The following is a 22,163-nucleotide window of genomic DNA, read 5'->3' on the forward strand; positions in this document are numbered from 1 at the left end:
TTTGCCATGTCCAGTCGTCATTGCTGCCAGTTCAGGAATTATTTCAATATTTAGCTTCATTCTTTGTCACACTGACGCGAATAATTTCTTGCACGCTGCTCCATTATTGGTGGCGCTCCACTCATTTTGCCATTTTATAATCCCTTCTTCCTTTGTTTCTTTAATAATTGTACTTTTAGGCTTCTTTGCATATACTACATTTCCACCATCTTCTGCTGCTGCCTTCGCTAATCTGTCTGCTTTTTCATTACCGAAAATTCCGATGTGTGCTTTGATCCACCCAAAATGAATAGTCCAATTTTGATCTTTGAGATTCCTTAATCTATTTCTTATCTCAGATATTACAAAGCCATGTTTGAAGTTGTTTTTTAGTAGATCGAGAGAAACTGGACTATCTGTGTACACCGCTACTATTCTTTCCTCAATGCTGATTTCCCTTAAAGTTGTTACTGCATCCAAGGCCTCTAGAATTCCGATCTGCTCAGCTTGATTGTTTGAGCAATGATCGGGTAACTTGGTTTTTAAGCTATGAATTAGTTCTCCATTTTTGAAGATAACAGCGGCAGCACTTACCTTTCCCTGGTGTTTACTTCCATCTATATAGATTTCCACAGTGTATTTATTGAAGTCTTTCACTTCATCAAGAGTTATTCTTTCCGCTGGATGAGACCATTCCTTCTTGTTTAATGGTGCTTCGTACTCGGTAGAGTCATCTTTCAGTCCGTGTATAGTTTTATATATCTGCACTGCTTCTTCGATAGTAATGCAGATAGGATATTCTGTCTTCCTGGTCTTTTCGAAGTGTGCATTTGTCAGTAGTGAGCGACCAGCCCACTGCCTCTGCACAATTTCTACTCAATCCTTATCTTTGTCTGCTATAGCCATCTAATAGGAATCAGGAGAGACTTGTGTGAGAAATGGCCAGGGAGTTTTGCTTAGGAAACATCTCGTTCATTGTTTTTTGTGCCATAAATCTACGGCATGGGACCGCCGGCTTTAGTTCCCTTCCGAAGGAAGTTGTTCTATGGATTTTTATCACCCCTTAAAATTCCATCAACCTCAGCAGTGTTTGAACTCGCGTACCTTGGGTCCAGTGGCGACGACATTAACCACTAGTGCAATGAGGGCGACAAGTTCGTTGAAATATTACTTTGCTAAAATAATAACAGGAAAGCTTATGAACATGTTTTTTATTTAATATTCTTAAATATATTAATTAGAAACAATTCAGAAAACATTAAATAATTTAACTATTTAACAAAAAATAAACAATTGAACTATTTTACAAAGAACTAAACTATTTCACTATTTAAATACTGAAGTATTTAACAAAAAAACTAAATTATTTATTTATTTAACAAATGTGAACAATTCAGATATTTAACAAAAAAAAATGAACAGTCTAACTATTTAAATACTAAACTATTTAACAAAAAATAAACAATTTCAAGATTTAAACAATTGAACTATTTTACAAAGAACTAAACTATTTCACTATTTAAATACGGAAGTATTTAACAAAAAAACTAAATAATTTATTTATTTAACAAATGTGAACAATTAAGATATTTAACAAAGAACTAAACTATTTCACTATTTAAATACGGAAGTATTTAACAAAAAAACTAAATAATTTATTTATTTAAAAAATCTCATCTAACGTCCATTCCTTGGAGCCCAGTTGCTTTGCTTCAGGTCGATGACGTAGTCGATCTTAAACTTTATTCTGCTAGAGAGCATCGCCTTCTTATTTGTTAGTTCCTTCATTGTATGAAGGAACTCAGACAGATCCTGCAAGAAAACAAAAATTTAAAGTCACATTTCATGGGCATAATTAACTTCTTACGCTTATAAGCCTACACATAAAACTAGAAAATTCTGCCACTACTCATGTAGTTCACATAGAACTTGCTGTGTGGGAAGGCGCGTGTAAATTTAAATTGAGAGCTGAAGGTTGCTGTCTCGAACAAAACGTAAGTATGTGTCTCATCTAAACAAAGGCATAAACCGAGATTTTTGGTGGCTGAGCCTAGACATGACCCTTCGATCAGATTCCTGCTTTGTCCTGTCAGGACTGAGTGAATTCTGACATGATTCAGCAGAGGTGATGAGAGGAAACGTAAAAGTGTAACAAAATACTGAGCAAGATTCCCGTCGCACTAGACGGGGACAAGTTGAAGTCACGGCATGAGGCGTCTTTATATGAAACATGTTAGAGTGTAGAAGAGTATGAAGAATTTCAGAAGAACATGTCACGGTGATCATTTATCACACAGAAACACTATTCAGAATATTGTCAGCGAGCTCAGAAAGGTTTTTCATATCAGAATAGATGCAACATCCTCACGCGTTCTTTACAATGTGCACTTTCAACCATCGAATCCACCTTCTGTGACAGTTCCCAATTTGGCCACCAGATTGCAGCACCTGACTTTCTACCTAGGAGGATATTCAAAATAGGATTATGCGAGGTCGTGCAGAATACCACAAACTCCATATCAAATTTCATCCTAGTCTGTCCATTGGTTCTCGAATTGAATGGACTGGAAAGACAGATGGACGAGAAGGTGCGACCAGCCCATAATGCCTTCTCGCTATGATTTTGTGCAAAGAATGTATAACAATTAAGAAGACTTGCATGTTACAAAATGGAAGCCAGAAAGTCAGTGAGATCAAAGGGACACACTTACTGCTTTTTGCATTGTACTTTCCGTATAAACCTGTGGTCATCATAGAGCCCAAAGGAAGGCAATAAATTACACGGTAGGAGAACTGCAAATTAAAACTAAAAGTATTAAAAAATGAAAACAAACATACTTGGCTCTTGCTCTCCAAATCCTTGCCGACCGTCATCAGAAGAGTGCAGAGGCACTCCAAGGAATGTTCGTCTTCTTTGGTAAGGAGACGTTTAATGCAATGCTGCATGGTGCTTGTGGCGAGCATATCTGCTTTATGCAGCTCGCCAATAAACCTGTAACATAGTGAAGAATATATCACTTGGGTTGAGTTAAGACAATAGTAAAAGTCCAAAGAACAGAAGAGAAACGAGGTTCTTTGCCTCTACAAGGTACAGAAAGATTTGTGCCTTAAAATAATGAGAACTTTTGTTTAAATAGATGGAATTTAATCAGTGTCTTGTGTGTGATATATATTTTTGAGGTGAAATATAATATTTCTGTACGTGGTCCTGTAAAAATCTGTATCTGTTTATAAATATAAAACAGTTGAGACAGAATATTGAAAATTTCACATTAAATAATTATTTTTATGTAATTTGCATTTGATTCTGTAAGGAGGAAAGCCATCAGTGCCATTTCACGATGCAAATACCAAGAAGAAGAAGAAGAAATATCGAGGAAGTGGAGACTTTATGATAGTGTGTGATCATGTAAGCAGCAGCATTATGAAGCACATTTAGAAATTTGTCCTGGATTTTGTGGAACACTTGCATACTGGAGGGCAAGAACCCATTAACATTTCAAATTTCCTCTCAGTGTCTTGTCCTAATTCACAACTCTTAAGTTCACTACTTTCAGAGTCACTGATGAATCAAATGTAGAGCTTCAAAATCACAAAGAAAAATGTAAGTTACCTGATGTTTCCTATTGATTTCATTTGTATCCTTCGCAGTTCCTGCTGTAGTTCGGTTTTCTTTGCCTGCAGAAAAAATAAGTAGAAAAGATTAGAAATCGCCTTTTTTGATGGTATCTTGTAAGAGCCCTTCTTTAATGCACCGCTTTCAACATATGTAAGTTTGCATTTTAAAGTCTGTGTCCACGAAGCCCCCTGCCTTTGTGCCTCCAAAAGAACGCCATGACCTAATGAGAAATGTCGAGTGCAGCCGGAGTCCATTATTATGAGAGTTTACAACATTTTGAAAAAAATGAGTACATTAAGTACTCATTATAGGAAGTTAAACTAACCTAAGAAGTTAGGAAAATGTTTTTTCATCTTGAGGTACCATTTATATCATAATAATTTAAATTAAGTTTATGTCAGTCTTTATCAATTATGTCTCTTTCTTGTCTTTCAAGAAGTCTTAAAACCTGAACAACATATTGAATCATAATTTTTCAAATGATAGATATTCATCTTCAAGCAAAAAGGGAGGAGACAACTATTCCATTCGATCAAGCAGACGGAGCTATTCCCAATCAGTGGACAGAAGCGTAGTAACATATGACCGTAGACAAAGACATTAGAGAAGCACTTACTGGGTCTGCTGTTTCCTCAATCTCTTTCTGTGTGGCTTCTAGATTTATTTCTGCTTCAGGATTCTTTTCAAATTCTGCCCGGCATCGACCTAGCAGCAACTTCCTGAAGGTGACCTCTGGTTCGCCATTGTTCCCACGCTCTGCCGGAACTTTTATGCCGGAGAGAACCTTGCACATTCGTGCATAAATCTCTGTGAACTTTGGTTCATCAACAGCCTGCACATAAAAACACACAACATTATCACTTTGCTCTCATGTTATATTTATGAAAAACAACTCTGTTGAGCATACGTTACATAAACTAAATTTATGAAATGATGGCCACCTAAATGAAGCTTCAACAAAATAAATCTTTATCCCTTAAACCTGAGAAACTCAAAATCTCAGTCAGATGCAAGACACATTTCATGACAGCCTTAATTTTCTTGCATAAGATAAACATTTTTAGATGAGAGCAGATAAATTCTAAGCTTGGAGGTGTATTTAAAGAGAGAACAATCAGCTTACTGGTTTTTAAGATTATTATCATAGTGAACAGTAACAATTATAATTTTCACTTGCCCCTAGCGTCTCCAATACTACACTGAGGATAACTTCAATATTTAAGAAATTGAGCTGCAAAGTTACAAAAGAAGGGAATTTCTATCAATATGACGTCTCTGTCTGAATGTATCAGCTGCTAAAGACCGGTGCCTCACCTTTTCAAATATGAGGTCGATGACGCCCTTCAGGCGATCGCTGCTGTCAATTGGCAGATCCTGGACTTGGGAAACTAGTCTGTCAAACTTGTCAGGCGTGAGTTTGTTGAGCAAACTGCGAGCCTTCTTTAACAGCTCCTGCAACATCAAGTTCCCTCTCATCATCTGACAGAACGCAAACACAGAAATAAAGCGAAACATGTTTTACTTCCTTAAAGCCTTCATAGAGATGATTAAAACCTAGAGCCAGTTGCTCTGCATGCGCCGTCCAGCCGCGTTTTGTCTACACCGAAGAAGAAGTCTGTTGTTATGAGAAGCCAATGTCTATTGAGAAATATAATTACAATGCATACTCATTATATGCAATTAAACACTTGGAAAGGTAAACATTGCTTCTAAAATCAAAGAGTAAGCAAAAAGAAAGTTTATTTTTTAGTGTGGCAAAGTTCCAATAAGAAGTGATGAGGAAATTAGGAGGAGACGAATTCCGGAAATGCTTGCAGCTTCTCAGATCGAAATGTCTGATCTTTAAGAGCATCAAGATTAAAATATAGACCTACAATTTTGCCTGTTCCTTAATTTGGTGATGAACCTTCAGTTTCAATAAGCCACCTAGTTAGTTAGAGTGAACGTGTTTCTTAGCGCAGGACTGTTCCTTTCAGCCATCTTGCATTGGGGCAGATACAGCATTATTGACTGTTTCCAGGATCCTGTCCTTAAATGAATGCCAGGAACATACCTGAGTCTGGGCAGCCTGCTCGTTGGTCGCCGGCTTCCTTCGCCCAGGTCGCCAGGCGTTTTCACATCTCGCCAGTTTCACCTCATTGAGTTTAATTTCAATGACCGGCCTGGTGCTCATGGTGTTTGTAGTTTCAGTGGCTGGCCTTGCTGCAGGCTGCTGTGAATGACACCAAAGCAACACAACATTAACCAAAAGTGTTCACTCTTAAATGTTGTTTTGATCACAGTATTACGTACAATTTTTCCATTTTCTGGCTTTAATCATGCATTTAATACATTACTCGATGCTTCCTACAGCTCAGATAATAAGAGACCTGTATGTATAAAGCCCTAAACAGTACATGACTGAAATTAGGCTCCAGGTGTTGTGTTCATCACCTCTCACAAAAAATACAACATTTCTTCTGCTGCAGTTGACGTAGAACTGTTCACTTTATTATTTTCTATCACAGTTTATATGTTCACAACTGCATCATCAGTGAAAGATGATACACCCAAATTATGCTATTTCATCCGTAAAAGCCTTGGGTACCCTCTCTTTTGACAGGGAATACTCGTGTCCGACCCCATCGACATCGCGAGTCACCGAGTAACTGCCTTAAGCTATACTTCGTCCTACAAACTACACTCTGACAGCTACAGATGAAATCCTTCTCCTCCTCTTCAACAAATGATTCAGTCCGAAATGGATTTGACTTCTCACTTTTATTTACACGCCTTAGAAAGCACTTACCTCTTCATTTTTCCAATATCTGACAATTTTCAGTTACTGTTTAGTATTTACGATTTCAAGGAATCGTTCATTAATGCACAGAATAACTCAGAGCCATGCCCCACAATGCAACAGAAAGTTTAAACGTACCTGAGTTTTGTCATCCTTCATTGCCTTCAGCTTCTCAATTAGCTGTGTTGCAGCAAAGTCTGTAACAATCGATAATTATTTTAGATAGTAAAATTCCTCTTTTGACTATATGTTAACAAACAAGAAAGTTTGTCTTTCGAAACTGTTACGAATGTAAAGATGGAAAAAGACGAGAGGGTTTTCCGAAGACCAGAAACCCATGTCTCTAGCAGCCTTAGGTGTAAAGAGTGGCAGCTGATAATGTTGAAAATTATCCCACATTTCGACTAACAATGGAGTTGCCTTCTTCAGGTCAGAGATTGCAACCGAAATGTTTTGTGAAATGGATAATTTCAAACTTTAATGCCTTTCACCTCCTAAGGCTCGAGGTCAAAATATGAGAGCAAACTCTCTTCTTCTTTGGGTACATAAATTAGTCTGCAACTCAGGGCGAAGACAAAATATTGAAGGTAAGTAGAACAAAATGCCTAGGAGAATATCTCGATATCTCATGAGACATGCAGGAACATGGTAATGAACAGAATTTCATACTGAGGCAATTTGCAGCCTGTAATCTTTGACTTAGTACTTAAATAGAATGAGAGCAAACATACTTTCTGCTTGCAGCTCCTTGATCTGCTCAGCCTGCAGATTTCTTTCCTTCCTCAGTTTCTCCTTCTCCTCTCTGACGGCTCGGAGACTGACTTTGTGTTTCTCCCCTTGCCGGCGCTCAAACAAGATTTGGTTTTTGAGTTCCGTGTCTGTAACAATTCACGACTGCATCAAATGGTCTGTTAAATTCCTCATGTGACGTTATTTCAAGAAACAGCTTCAGGAGTTAAGTATTACTACGTAAAGAAAAGAGTTAGTTTAGTTAAAAAAAATGAACTGTAATAAGAGTTTGTAATTTTGAAATTGCATTTTTCTTGCCCGTGATCAAATTCCAAATTCAGTTTAAGAGTCACTTCCAGTTGGAAAAACCAGTGTCTCTTACGCAATGCATTACTGATTGCTATTTGCAGTGTTTAAAACTGGGATTTGCATGCTGGTCACCGGAAAACATTCTTCTTAACGAAGACGTCGTTAAACAGCCTGGCTCTCATCGAGTCTTCCCGAAAGAGGGATGGGTGTCTACCCTGGGGGACCATCAGACAGACCTCATCCTCGTCACTTGTGACTGAGGCGCAAGGTACACGTGGACACAAAATTAATCTTGGTCTCAACTCTCAGAGAGCAAAGTAAACGTACATAATTCACTAGAAAATGATTCTTTGAAGTCCAGCAAATTTAAAATGTCTGAGAATGACTATTAAAAAAGCAAAATTGCAATGCATTTAACATTTTTTGGTTTTCCTTCTGACAAAATCACTTAAAATAATGAAGAGTTGCTGGAAGTCTGGGGGGCATATCTGGACATCTAGAAAGACGTACATAAACATCACACTGACGAGGTTTACGGACTGTACTCCACAACTTACTGCATGCACGGAATTAAACCACACTTACTCTCTGCTGCCAGCATCCTAATCCTGTTCATCAAGAAGCAAGTGATCCTCGTGTCTTCAGTTTCAGCAGGGTTTACCTGAGGACAGACAAAAAATGAGTCATTTTATAGTCCAAGAATTCTCTGCAACTTCATGAGGTTAATATTTATTATGAAATTGTTGTCCCAGTCACACACAAATCGTATGTGCCTTGGCTGTTTGTGCTGCACTGCTATCGATTTTCGTTTCTGCCAGAAAATATTAAGAAGACCTCACTTATAGAAAGAGAAATTAAGGCTGTGTCAGATAACGAGGCCTTCCTTGTAATGAATGATTTACCTTTAAAATTAGCATGTTAGGAAACGTTTCAAAGCTTTAATTGCAATATACAAGTCAGTTTATGATTAATCTGTAATACAAAACAACGATCCTGAGAAATTAAGCTGTTCACTCAACAATAACTTTCCTCTAGACGAAAAAATTAAGACTGAAAACAACCTTTAACAATGTCTGAATGCGACAAGTGACCCAGTCATAGGTCCCTATCAGCTGTTTAGCTTAGCCGGAATTCAAGTAACTTTGTTGATGATGGCGGACGTGTGTTGCTGCTAGCATTTGAATTCTTAAGAATGACATACAATCCCTCAAGATAACGAAATAATAATATTTGTTTAAATCTTGTCAGTCACAATCACAATAAAATTCCTATTAAATATTAAATTATTACTATAATTAGCATGTAAATATTTAAAATATATTAAATGATGTTCTCATCGAAATGTTCGATTTACATTAGATCATCACTTTTTACACGACATGTTTTGAAACAAAATTAAATTATAAAATATATTATTTTATTTTCTATTTCTAATTTTATTAATATTCATTTAGTCTTTATATTATTTACTTTACAGGATGATAACAAAACGTTCACCCACACAAAATCATGTCAAGCACGACATACATATACAGAACAACTTCGAATACGATATTAAAAAATACAATAAAATCTGGAAGAAAACTTCATTTGAAATCTGATAAACATCTGACTAAAAGTTGCATTTAAGAAATTATATTTAAGTTTATATAATTTTATACACCTGAAGATGGTTCTTTTAGAACTGAAACATGTCGTGTAAAAAGTGATGTTCTAATGTAAATGGAACATTTCGATAGAGAACATCATTTAATATATTTTAAATATTTAAATGCTAATTATAATAATATTTAATAGGAATTTTATTGTGATTGTGACTGACAAGATTTAAACATATATATATTTATCACAATATGACGCAACTTTATCATCTCAGAAATAATAATATTAATAATAAGTAGGCTCACCCATTGTGAAGAGCTGGAGACCTCCATGTCGCAGGCAGCAATATTTGAATAAGAAATTAAACACGTTGCAGGAAATATTTTCACTATATATAGAATTATCTTGTTCTAAACTGCTCACACCACCATTCGTTTCACACTGAGGAAAGCCAACCAACTACTGAGTAGAGCGGGCCGTGCGTAACTGCTATTTATACCATAAAAGTGTGACGTCACGTATGGCGCAACAGTCAGTAGAGGGAGTGCAATACGTTTCATTCAGGCGTGCATAAGAAATGAGAAATGAACCTTATGGCATGCCAGCCGAGATTGTTGCGCGTGTTCGTATTTTATAAGAACACCTGCGTTTCATATTTACACATTCTTTGTAGTTCAAGAAATACAAATTGAATTACTCCAAGTTATAATTTTTTGACATTCCATCATAAATGTAAGAAGTCAATTATTAATATTAAATATTTTCTGTGTGAAAGGAAATTAATTTAAAAGTAATGAAAGGAGGCTTGAAGTAAATTTTGCGGTTTAATTTGCACTTGTTTAAAAACAACGTCGTGTTTTTTATACTTTTTTAATTTTAAGACGATTATTGAGGGCCCCGGCCGCTGTTGAACCCATCGCCCCTGCGACAGGGAAAATGTTTCCTTCTTTCGAATTCCGACTATTCATTTTGACCAATAAGAGAACGCAGGAAGGTAAGAACTCTGGAAGAAGTGTCCTGAGTTCGATTTCCTTCAAGGGCGGTTCCTTTGGCTCCGAAACTAAGCGAGACAGAAGAAGAGTTTTTTGCTTCGAAGAGGAGATTTCGGAAACGAAGGCCTCGACACTGAGTTCGAGACCCGACAAAGATGATTTCTGTTGACGGGAAAGCACCCACGAGAAGAAATCGACGCCAAGGCAAATTTCTTTAGTTCCGGAGAGGAAATTACCGGGTCTAAGGTCACGGACACGAATACAGTCCTCGGTTCGAGTCCCTGTTAGGATGTTTGTTTCTGAGGTAATTTTACGGGCGTATTAAACGACGACGTTGACTAACACGGATGCCACCAGATGTCTCAAAAGTAAAGTGCTGTACAATTTGCAATGTTACAAAAATATCGGAAAAGTTTTTGTGGTAATATAATTTACCGCATTCGACCGGCGGATGAATAAAGCACATAGTTTGGTGGATAAGAATAAAAGGTGTATGAAAATGCGCCCCATTGACAAGTTTTTGTGCACACGAATGTTTTTAAAGCACTGGACTGACTACCAACTGCCGACAATTGGATTTTTCGCCTCAGCGTGAACTGTGCGTGCGAAATCGAGAAATTAAGCTGGTCCAGGCGGAGATAAGGCCTACAGAGGGAGGACTTCGAAGTTTTTACCCCCACGGCCTCTGACTGGGACGGAATATTTGCAACGACCTAAGCTGGACTAAGCGCAATCAAAGATAAAAGACAAATGACTTGTTCTTATGCTCATTTGCTCTTTAACGCGATGCATGCAAAATAAGCATATGTCTATGTTGGCTAATATGAACAAGAACTTGTCAGTGGGGCGCATTTTCATACACCTTTTATTCTTATCCACCAAACTACATGCTTTATTCATCCGCCGGTCGAATGCGGTAAATTATATTACCACAAAAACTTTTCCGTTATTTTTGTAACATTGCAAATTGTACAGCACTTTACTTTTGAGACATCTGGTGGCATCCGTGTTAGTCAACGTCGTCGTTTAATACGCCCGTAAAATTACCTCAGAAACAAACATCCTAACAGGGACTCGAACCGAGGACTGTATTCGTGTCCGTGACCTTAGACCCGGTAATTTCCTCTCCGGAACTAAAGAAATTTGCCTTGGCGTCGATTTCTTCTCGTGGGTGCTTTCCCGTCAACAGAAATCATCTTTGTCGGGTCTCGAACTCAGTGTCGAGGCCTTCGTTTCCGAAATCTCCTCTTCGAAGCAAAAAACTCTGATCCCTTTTTCTGTCTCGCTTAGTTTCGGAGCCAAAGGAACCGCCCTTGAAGGAAATCGAACTCAGGACACTTCTTCCAGAGTTCTTACCTTCCTGCGTTCTCTTATTGGTCAAAATGAATAGTCGGGATTCGAAGGAAGGAAACATTTTCCCTGTCGCAGGGGCGATGGGTTCAACAGCGGCCGGGCCCCTCAATAATCGTCTTAAAATTAAAAAAGTATAAAAAACACGACGTTATTTTGAAACAAGTGCAAATTAAACTGCAAAATTTCATTACTTTTAAATTAATTTCCTTTTACACAGAAAATATTTAATATTAATAATTGACTTCTTACATTTATGATGGAATGTCAAAAAATTATAACTTTGAGTAATTCAATTTGTATTTCTTTAACTACAAAGAATGTGTAAATATGAAACGCAGGTGCTCATATAAAATACTAACAGCAGCGCGAAAGATTGGAATTTGTAAAGCATATTTGCGACGGTCACGTGCAACAATCTCGATTGGCAGGCCATAAGGTTCATTTTTCATTTCTTATGCACGCCTGAATGAACCGTATTGCACTCCCTCTACTGACTGTTGCGTCACAGGTTATGTAGGTATAAATAGCAGGACACACCCACTCATCTCTACTCAGTGGTTGGTTGGCTCTCCTCAGTGTGAAACGTATTTTGGTGTGAGCAGCTTGTAGAACAAGATAATTCTTTATATAGTGAAAATCTTTTCTGCAACCTGTTTAATTCTTTATTCAAATCTTGCTGCCTGCGACGGATCTTGGTTTCACTTCTTTGCCGCATTACCTTCCGTATAGAGCTAACGAAGTGGTGAGATAAAACAAAAGTTAATCTGTGAAAGCGAACCCTGCAAGATGAAGAATTTAATAAAATACTTCAAAGGAAGTCACAAATCAAAGTCGCTGAACAAAGTAAGTATGGAACTCGCCCTTAATTGGGGTAACGTATTTGGTATTGGCCTACTTCGACACGATACCAAAAAGTAAAGGCTGTGTAACAGAGTACGCAGTTGTTTTATGTTTTGTATCATTGCATTCAAAATTAATTTGGCAGTATAATAATCGTAAACTCTGTAGTCCACAGGCGATGTACACACGTTTCTCTTCAATATGATATAATTATGCACGTTTATCCCACTTACCTTCCTCACAAATGAAGTTAGAGGTTATTGCAATGCAATTTTCGTACATTACATAGTTCTCACTGAAATATGTGGACACGATTTTCAAAAGTTTTCTTTCGCACTTCCATGGCCATTTACTTTGTATTAAGTACTAATCAAGAAATGCAATGTATAGCCTACAACATACTTTGAAATATATATTAAGTATATATTAAATCTTGTCCGTCTAATCACAATAATAATTCTTATTAAATATTAAAATATTACAATAATTAACATTTAAAATATTAAATGATGTTCTTTATCGAAATATTCGATTTACATTAGACCATCATTTTTCATGTTTCAGTTCCTAAAAGAACCATCCTCAGGTGTATATAATGTAAATCGAATATTTCGATAAAGAACAACATTTAATATTTTAAATATTTTAAATGTTAATTATTGTAATATTTTAATATTTAATAAGAAGTATTGTGATTAGACGGACAAGATTTAATATATACTTATTATATCACAATATGACGTAACTTTACCATCTTATACTTTGAAATGTTTCCTGGCTCCCAATTTAAAGACAAGTAATTCGTAAAATAAAGCGTCTGTTATCCTTCACAACTTTAATTTCGAAATCTAAAAGAATCACGACCACATATGTTTTTATGAGTAATATAAAATGCTTGTTTTCATATGTGACTAAACTTTTCTGCATTTTGCACAGAAATTCCCAATATGGCGTCAGTAGGGAAATAAAGTCTGTCCTATATCTGTAATGTGATGCCTTGTGATGAATGGTGTATGTGAATCCATTATCGTTCAGTTGTGAGCAGAGAAGATGAACTGTCAAATTAAAGGAATTTGTATTTAGATTATTTTGGCTTAATTTTGGGAAGCTGATGTAAGTGAACAAATAGTTTGACTTGAAATCTGACCTCCGGTAATTGGATTATTTTTGTACTATTCAAAATTGTTTTTAAGAAAGGTTTTTTTATTTGTGATTGTCTTGTGCGTTGTTGGAATACATTGTTTAGTAGAAGCTTGCCGATGTTTCAGAGGTGCTAGCTCTCTGTATCATCAGGGAAATGAGACTGAATGGTGCAACAAGCCTGAAGACGGCCATCTTCATACTTACCTCCATGATAACCTCAAATCTCACTTGTTGCTTTGTAAAGAAAACAAGGAAATTACAAGCAGCTTCGTGTAAGAAAAATTCAGATACACTGCTGTGTTAATAGAACAAAACAAAATACAATTTATCTTTTCTTTAATGGATCTAGATAGAGTATATTTTACTCCTCAATTTTACCACATTTAAATTGTATCAATTCAGAAGTTCCTTCTGTTAACCATCCGTGTGGGTTCAGAATTCCAACTGTTTCTTTTACCTGATATCTTAACATTGATCCTGACAATGAATTAATCAGTATGCAAACATGCAAGGAAACATAACCAAAATAACAAAATGGAACACATTTGTTTATAAAGATTTTTGCAAACAAGTAAGTATGAAGACAAAGCAAATATGTGATGTGACATTTAAACACTGACGTAAATAAATCATAAGGCCATTAGACATTAGTGATGTTTCTTTCTGAGCAACCGTATTTTCCTACATGCACTTGTAAGATAAATGTTAGTGAAAATTTGCTTCTTAAGTCTCTGCATGGCAAATGTGTACGTGACATTGTAGCAAGGTTCAGATGCCTTCAAAATGGCAATGTCGTAGAGCCGTAATATACGAGTTCCTTGATACAACACTCTCTCTTATTTGAACTAGTCAACACAGTTTCTTTCACCTGAATGATTGCTGTCTAACCATCTGCGGAGGAATATGGCTGTCTTCCGTGTTGTTGCCCTGCGCAGTCTGGTAGAAATTCGCAGACATTTCTTAGATGATTGCTTGTCTCCATCAATGTGGCAGCAAATGACATGAGGCAGACTGGCCTTCAGTGTTTTAATTCTTGAAAATCCTCTCGGGTTATCAGCCGCGCCAAGTGGTTAAAACATGAAAAGACCAACGGTTTGTTGTCCTCAGGGTACTGGCTCCAGCCCCGTGTGACTGGTGGATGATGTCATGAGCTCGCCTTGTTATGGTCAGCTTACTGGTTAGACGCCTGGGCCTGGTTTCCTGTGTTGAATTTAATTCTTGTTTGCTGTAATGATTCAAAGTTGAAACAGATTTTCCAGATTAAATATTAACTTCATTATGTTACAGAGAATTCTTAGTCTGTAGAATGACCCATTTTTTCTCTGTTTCCAGTCAAAACCGGCTCACGTGTGCCCAGTCAATGACAAGAGTGGCTGTATTGTGAGGGAATTGGAAGAATCTCTCCAAACTCAAATTGAGGACAAAAGATGGTCAGAAGAGAAGATCGTTAGGCAGGAAAAAGAGATCTGGACTCTGAATGCAGACAGTATGTATGATTTAATTCTATGTCAATTTCTGTGTTTGCGCGTGTCTCTTTAGAAGCCCTGATATTCTCCCCAGTACTCTCTTCCAGTTACGTTGAGAATTGGTTCTGTCTCGCTTAGAGACAAAGCTCTTTGCCTCCAAAGAAGAACATAGGTTGACTTCAGCTTTCCGGGGTTAACCTTGTCACACGTTGAAAGTTGTGTGTGCCGTAGAGTTATTTATGTTCTCATTTCCCAATGCGTATTACTTGCCTCACCTGCTTCATCGCCCTTGATTTGATTCCTGTTGTAGAAGACTGCATAGTACGGTGTTCTACATTATGCGCTTCTCCCTTCATCTATCATCGACTCTCTTTTAGGTCCAAGTACAGGGTGTAGTCTAAATGATGTTCCCGATTTGAAAGACATGCTACTCACATTTAATGAAATTCAGATGCACAAAGTTGGTACCAATGGAAAGAGAAACTCTCCAAGTTTGCGCAGAATCTTCCACACATTCTTCTGCAGGATACCAAGCTCTGTGCTGCCTCTGACGGTGGATTTATGCGGGCTGCGTGTGAAACTTTCACGGACCCGCTCCACTGTTTCCTCACTTACTGACGAGCGGCTGGTTGGCTTTCTCTTACATCTCTCCCATTTCTTAAATTCGGAATACCACTTACGAATTGTATGCCCACTGGGTCGATCTGCCGCAAACTTGGTTCAGAAACGCCATTGCACACTAATAACAGACCAGTGAACGTGGAAATCCAAGACACAAAAGGCCATTTTCTCTCATATCGCCCCTGTCGGCGAACAGTGTCATTACCAGCCCATGAAAGTGATATTTCCCATACATTATTCCAATATAATTTTCTTAATGAATTTCTCATCTGGCTCATGCGTGCTGCCTTCTCGACACACACATCATCCCAGTTGTTTTTGTCTCTCTCGGAGACATGTTTTTAGTATGATGTCACGCGCTGTAATTGGAGAAGCCACTGCTTGTTTGCCACACAATGGTTCAGAAATTTGTATGATTCACTAGTGGACTCAAATAGCTGTGTATAAATTTTGCTTTTAACTGTAATGCTTGATTTCTTATTTCCTGAAATACCCTCACAGGAGGAATTTCACAATTTGACATGGTCATAAAATGTTACAGATACTGAGCTGCGGAATAAATTGAGATGCAATAAATTTATTGCGAAGAAGAATGGAGACGAACTTCGATTTCAGACACAGGAGAATCAGAAATTACGAGAAATCCTGTCAGAGCAGGCGAGAGAGAACAGCAAACTGCAGACAGAGAGTATGTATATTTTTATTGTGTTTATGTCCAAAGTTGAAGAGTACAGATTATATACTTCCGCGGTATGAAATGTTGTCAATTACCGTATTAACTACTTGTCTCTTCAGAAGTGCAGATATTCTGCTTGGCAGTTTGTTCCAGTTATCTTAAAAAAAAAATTCCTAACTAGTGGGTTCAAGATGAAGCTTTGCTCTACAGTAGAACAGATTTTATTGTCATATTTTGAACAACTATGGCTCTCGGGGATGAATCTTGTCAAATTTTAAAACTTATCCAAGATTTTGGCAGATATTTAAGTTGCCATTGCCACCCTGAAAGAAGTAGTTCCATTGTCAGCTGTAACGCGGGATCATTCTCGATATTCGGCAAGACTTATTCCTGGAAGCCGTAGTTATAATCTTAACTCGAGCTACAAAAGACTAAGAAGATGATCTAATGTAGTCACAAAATGTTACAGTGACAGAGCTGCGGAATGAACTCAGACACCATAAATTTATTGCGAAGAAGAATGGGGACGCACTTCATTTCCAGATGCAGGAGAAAGAGCGGGCGAGAGAGAACAGCAAACCGCAGACAGAGGGTATGCATGCTTTTATTCTATTTATGTTTTAAGTTGAATAGTGCAGACACTTCTTAGTATGAAATTTTGTCAATTACCATGTAACTGCATGTCTCTTCAGAAGCGCAGATATTTTGCTTGGAATTTTGTTCAAAATTTATTCGCCTCCCTTTAGTTAGTTACAGATAAAGTTCTGCTTTCAGAGAAGAAGAAGAAGATGTGTTACTTTCATATTCTGAAGACGCTCTGTGTTTATTATCCCTTTTAATATTACTCGGGTTCTTATCCCCGGGCTGTCAAAATGACATTTTGCTTACAAAGTTAATTCTTTACGAATTTCTCATTTCTGAAGCCTGTTACATGCTCCATCCACCACATCCCTACTGTTTGTGTCGGTGATGAAAGGGCGTATATATTGTATGACATCAGGCCACCGTAATTGGAAAAGGCACTGGTCTTTTGCCATCTAATGATTTCGACAGTTTTTGGGATCCAGTAATGTAGACAAACAGTGTTCAAAGAAGATGCTCACTTTATTTAAATCCTTTGTTTAAATTTTAGCTATGTAGACTGTGTGCTGTAGCGCGTGGTTTCTTGAAATTCTGTCATGCAAGGAATTTAGCAGACTGTTTTACTTTGTCTTAAAATGTTTCAGAAATGGATCTGCAGAACGAATTGAGATTTCAGAAATCGGTTGTGAAGAAGCATGAGGGCACGATCTCTATCCAGACAGATGTGATTAAGACGTTACAAGCAATGTGTTCATGGATGGGGAGTGAGATCGACAAACTGCACAAAGACAGTACGTATGCTTTTATTGCGTGTATTTACTAAGTTGAAGAGCGCATACTATAAACTTCCTCAGTATGAAGTCCTCTCATTTACCATTTGACTGCATATCTCTTTAGAAATGTAGATATTCTGCTCAGCGCTCTTTACCAATTGCTCCCAAAATTTGTTCTTATATCCGAGTTAGAGAATGAGTTTTGCTTCCAAAGAAGATGAAATTTTAGTGTGTTGTTTTCAACGGCTTTGGCTATCGGGAATGAGACATGTCAGATTTTGAAAATTATCCATCCTTTTGTCAAGGATTTCAGTTGCTATTGTTACCGTAAGAATCACGAGAGACCACAAGTGGTGTCGGTTGTGAGCCGTATCAATCCAGGTTCCTCTTCCTTTCAGTGTTTCATAATTCATTTTAATATTATCCTCCTCTTCATGTCTTCAGTCTTGTCCAATCAGTGCTTCTGAACTAAATCCTGTATGTGCTTTTTATCTCTGCCATGCTACGTGCCCCACCAATCTCATCCTTCTTGATCTGATTATCGTAGCTAAAGAATAAATGTTATGTACTTTTATCAGGAGATATTCTACAGACAATTTCAAGCGTTCATAAAATTTTACAGATTCGTATCTATCGAGGAAGTTGGATATTGAAGAATCCGAAGAGATGAATGATTCTGCAGCGGTCCCAAGGTACGCAGATCGGTGAAACAGTGCATTTCATGGACCTAATATGTTTCCTGATGAAAATAACCCAGCAATGGAGAGTGGTAAGTACCCGTTAATTTTGCTTCTTTATTGAAAGTTTCCTGTGGGTTTCCACGGGATAGTAAATTAAATAGGTTGTTAGACCTGACTTAACATTCTATGCAGTTTGTCTTTCAAAATTATCTTGCAATATAATTTGTAGTTTTCAGTAAATAATGTTTAGTTACATCATTGGCAAAATAGAATTGCACAAATTGCTAGTGTTTATTTGGTTCGTCATGTTTTTCCAGTGTACCTGTCGCTTGATATCGCTGTTATATTTTTAACAAATGAATGCATATTTTCAAGTACATGTGCGCTTATGTTAAGTGCTTAAAAAGCAGTTTTCGGTGCCTGAACACGCAGTCTTTATTGATCATGTAGGAACGTTGAAATTAAAAAGAAAAAATAGGAATGAAGATACAGTGAAGAAAGTAGGAGAGTGTCTGTTTGAGGTTCGTGAGGAGATGGAAGAACATTAAAAAAATGATCTTCATAAACAAGGAGTAGGGAAACAAAATTACAAATAAAATTATTTGTTCCATCGTCTGTTCTTTAAAACACGACGTTTCGGTGGCTGGTTCTGTCTCCGTCTTCAGGTGAGAGGTAAATACTCTGTTGGGTCCGTTGGATAGAGATAGTCTCTGTCACAGAACCAGCCTCTGAAACATCGTGATTTTAAATAACAGGCGATGGAAAACGTCCTGACAAAGAATAATTTTTGATGTAAACTACCGTCATCAAAACCCTTTAGAATAAAATTAAAAATATTTATAGGTGTAGAATGATGATTGTACTATAATTAATGTTTATGCTTGGTAACAAAGATTCCAGGGTTCTGCCGTTGGTACCAGTCCAGTTAGAGTGAAAAGGAGCAGCAATTCTGAGAACAGCATATCATGCCCACCAGACATCTGGGACTTCGGAAAGAGATGTACTCTCCTGCTCTTCTTTTGGACAAACGGCTTCCTCACGCAACCAGGTTATGAGGGAAGTCACCAGTCCACATAACTCTGAAGAAGAAGAAGAATAACTGATGTCTTTTGGAGAGGAATTAACAGGAAAAAATTTGAAATCATAGGCATAAATTGTTTATTGCAGACACGTTGTAGTGTGACTATTTTTGGATTTTCCTTTATGGAGTATTTATATTTTATGTCATTAATTAAATCTTCATATTTTATATTCTGTGTCTAATAAACCCTTTGACCTCAACTGGTTGTAACAATATTCAGATATCAGCTCCTACCTCAAAGAGAACACAGCACTCCACTATTGTGAGGATCAGTCTGTTGATGCTGTTACGGAAATGCTTGCTGTTTGTTCTGAGAATCATAACAAGTACACAAATATACTTGGTGGGAAAAATGCAGTCATTGAATACCAAAGGATGTGGCATATTGAATTTCCTCTAGGCTGTAAAGGGTTGAATGAAGACGGATCAGATGTGCCAGACATTTTGCATGATATATAACGGGATAAGTACAAAAATGTTCCTCTTCGAGAGATAATATCAGAAAAATTATCGACTTCTCAGTTTTGGAAATTAGCTATTGAAAATTCATGTACAACAGCCTGATTTAGAAAACTGGTGCACAAAAAATTATTCATCTTGAAGATACAATCGTAGGAAAATTATTAATTTATTATGTTTTTAAAATTAGGAACAGAATTATCCAGAATATTTGGCATGCCGCAGGGGAAGGAAGTAATTAAGTTTTCCACATTATGAAGATTTTCATTTTAAGTAACTGAAGATTGTTTAATGTTGCATTGTAGAAAATAGAGGTCTCGTTAACGCGAATTTGCTCTAATGAGATTGAAGAATCGGCAACAGCTGTTTGTGAAATATAAACTTTTGCATACTCTTATGCAATTTCATTCCTGGCACTTTAAACTTTCAAAGGACTAATTTAATCTCTGTGGAGGTAACGGGGTTAGTTTTACTACGCGATTTTCTATAGGTCGGCGTCTTACATGAATGCAACTATCGCATAACAGCAGAGTTGACTGTACACATCAGTCACATGAAATAATCGCAGTCAATCGCGGGGACCAACAAATTGCCGATTGTAAGTGTATAAAATATATTTTTTTAAATTCCCTTTATTTTATCTACGTTATTTCAGAGCTTTAAATGTAATGCCATTATATTACTCGTGAATGTTTGGGTGCTGGGAACGCATGTCGTTGACTTCCCATTTGTTTAAATTATAAAAGAGTTTCAATTTATGCCGGTTCGTCCAGGAACGCATCCCCGGCGTGAATCGAGGGCTACGTGTAATTGCCTTGAATTTCACTGGGCATTGCTAGTAGAGACATAAATGCGAGCTGTTGTGGCCAAAAGCCATAAAATTAGGAAATTCAAGTCTGATAATAGAATCCACAGACATTCTGGCAGTGGATTCATGAGAGCTGTTGTAATCGAAGTGAGACTAGTTATCGCTAGTTCAGTTTGCATAGGTTAGGACATTCAAAATGTAAAACAACTTGAAAAGGGGATGTGAACCGATAGCATGTGTAGGACTAGACGTGCCCAAATTCTTGCCAAAAGTACATAAAGTCAGTGTTGGGAGGTAGCCATGAAGGGGAGAGCTGGCTGCCTTGTGATACCAGGTGAAGGAAAGAGGACCATGGGACCCAAGTCAAGCTGCTGGTTGCTAACCATTCTGATGTGCCATGCAAATAGAATTGGATCCACCGATTATGGCCCCTGACCTTGTACGGAGTGCCCAGTATGCAGACCACTCAAGGAAGGAAGGAGTTTCTGTCGGTCAATACAGTCTGTGTCAGTGCTGTGTTAACAACATGCCACCTGTTCGTTCAATCTCCTTTCTGGTCATTGATAACGCCTCGTATCACAACACTCAGACAGACAAAACCCACCGACGTCTTAATCAAAGAAGGACGAAATGAAAGCCTGGCTATTGGAGTAACACTGAAGACTACAATGAAGTCCTACCGGATCCACATTAAAAAGAGAGCCATTGCAGCTACCAAAGGGAAGCTAGAAATAAAAAATCTAAGACAATTTAGCCTTGAAACCGCTGTAAGACTATTCGAAGTTAAAACTGTCCCACTGCTAACCTATGGAATCGAAATCGCATGGTCCAACCTAAGTCTGAAAGACGTAAAATCACTGGAAAACGTCAAGGCAAGATTCCTGAAAATTACTCTTGGAATTTCAAAATACGCGCCATCAAGACTGGCCTACGAGCTAGCGAAGGAAACGTTCCTGATGGAAGATCTGCGTTACAGGCTACTGCTGCCATCTATGGAAAACTCGTCGCGACTACTTGAAGAGAGGAAGTGGAAATGGGAGAATATATGGCTGGATTTCTACACCACAAGCGTGATGAACGACCGGGCATGGACAGGACCGAACCAACTACTGCGTCCCGCAATTACAGAGCCCGGCAGTTCACGGCTACCACCACAAGATCTGTAAAACGAAACTCTACCACGAAACTATGTGATCAACGATGCGACAGATACCACATAACAAAATGTAAAAACAGAACCAAATCGATCAATGAATATGGCAAGGATTAGGACGTACTACATACAGGAAAACTTTCTTATGCACACCTGTGCGCTTTTCATATAGTATTATTACTATTGAAGTTACTATGTGTATTTACTGACTTAGTATTTCTCTTTCAGCTCCTGTTTTACGAAGGCTTAAAGTGTTAGCTGTGAATTTGGGTCGCTACGAATTGTGTTTAAGCAATCGAAAAATGCATTAACTTCCCCATATATTAAGTTGTGGTGTAGAATATACCAGTCTTTCAGTGTGCAACATGATGAAATAAGACGAAACGTTTTGTTATCAAGGGTTATTTCTGCTAATAAATACGAAGTCACAGATTAGAGAACGAAGGTGCACAGAACGTACTTGTACAGAGAGCATAGTAGAGACACGCAGAGGAATATTTTTCACTGCTTTCCACATGC

General features: G+C 37.6%; 2 protein-coding genes and 1 long non-coding RNA gene across 17 annotated transcripts in view; 1 reads left to right on the forward strand and 2 right to left on the reverse strand.

Annotated features, from left to right (window-relative positions):
• The window catches only part of LOC110838007 (uncharacterized), a 31,615-nt gene extending 12,191 nt beyond the window's left edge, over nt 1-19,424 (forward strand). For 13 of the 14 annotated variants that reach the window (XM_087339952.1, XM_087339951.1, XM_087339950.1 and 10 more), the window contains 6 exons: nt 14,678-14,831; nt 15,974-16,120; nt 16,578-16,700; nt 17,335-17,481; nt 18,086-18,232; nt 19,037-19,424. In XM_087339952.1, the coding sequence (XP_087196078.1) occupies nt 14,678-14,831; nt 15,974-16,120; nt 16,578-16,700; nt 17,335-17,481; nt 18,086-18,171 (657 nt within the window). In that variant the 3' untranslated portion in view covers nt 18,172-18,232; nt 19,037-19,424. Of the gene's footprint in view, nt 1-11,912; nt 12,206-14,677; nt 14,832-15,973; nt 16,121-16,577; nt 16,701-17,334; nt 17,482-18,085; nt 18,233-19,036 lie in introns of those variants that run through there. The other variant, XM_087339962.1, reaches the window with a different exon arrangement.
• Nucleotides 1,553-9,935, reverse strand: LOC147871329 (eukaryotic translation initiation factor 4 gamma 3-like). Of its 2 annotated transcripts, none has more exons than XM_087339948.1 (8): nt 9,323-9,935; nt 8,001-8,076; nt 7,109-7,255; nt 6,516-6,574; nt 5,652-5,807; nt 4,913-5,050; nt 4,215-4,430; nt 1,553-3,657 (listed from the first exon to the last, which is right to left on the reverse strand). In XM_087339948.1, the coding sequence occupies exons 1-8, from the start codon at nt 9,347-9,349 to the stop codon at nt 3,589-3,591; spliced, it is 888 nt and encodes a 295-aa protein (XP_087196074.1). In that variant the 5' UTR covers nt 9,350-9,935; the 3' UTR covers nt 1,553-3,588. The 2 variants fall into 2 exon arrangements, with proteins under 2 accessions (XP_087196074.1, XP_087196073.1); XM_087339947.1 differs by having other exon boundaries at nt 5,652-5,810.
• LOC147871330 (uncharacterized) lies at nt 13,665-15,700 on the reverse strand. The gene is made up of 2 exons (XR_015532451.1): nt 15,247-15,700; nt 13,665-14,570 (listed from the first exon to the last, which is right to left on the reverse strand). It is a non-coding gene; the product is annotated as an uncharacterized LOC147871330 (long non-coding RNA).
• Nucleotides 19,425-22,163: the final 2,739 nt, after the last annotated feature.

The sequence above is a fragment of the Zootermopsis nevadensis genome, unplaced genomic scaffold, assembly GCF_977971745.1.
Source record: "Zootermopsis nevadensis isolate Lab colony 2312 unplaced genomic scaffold, Znev_1.0 Znev_ptg000058l, whole genome shotgun sequence".
Taxonomy (NCBI): domain Eukaryota; kingdom Metazoa; phylum Arthropoda; class Insecta; order Blattodea; family Termopsidae; genus Zootermopsis; species Zootermopsis nevadensis.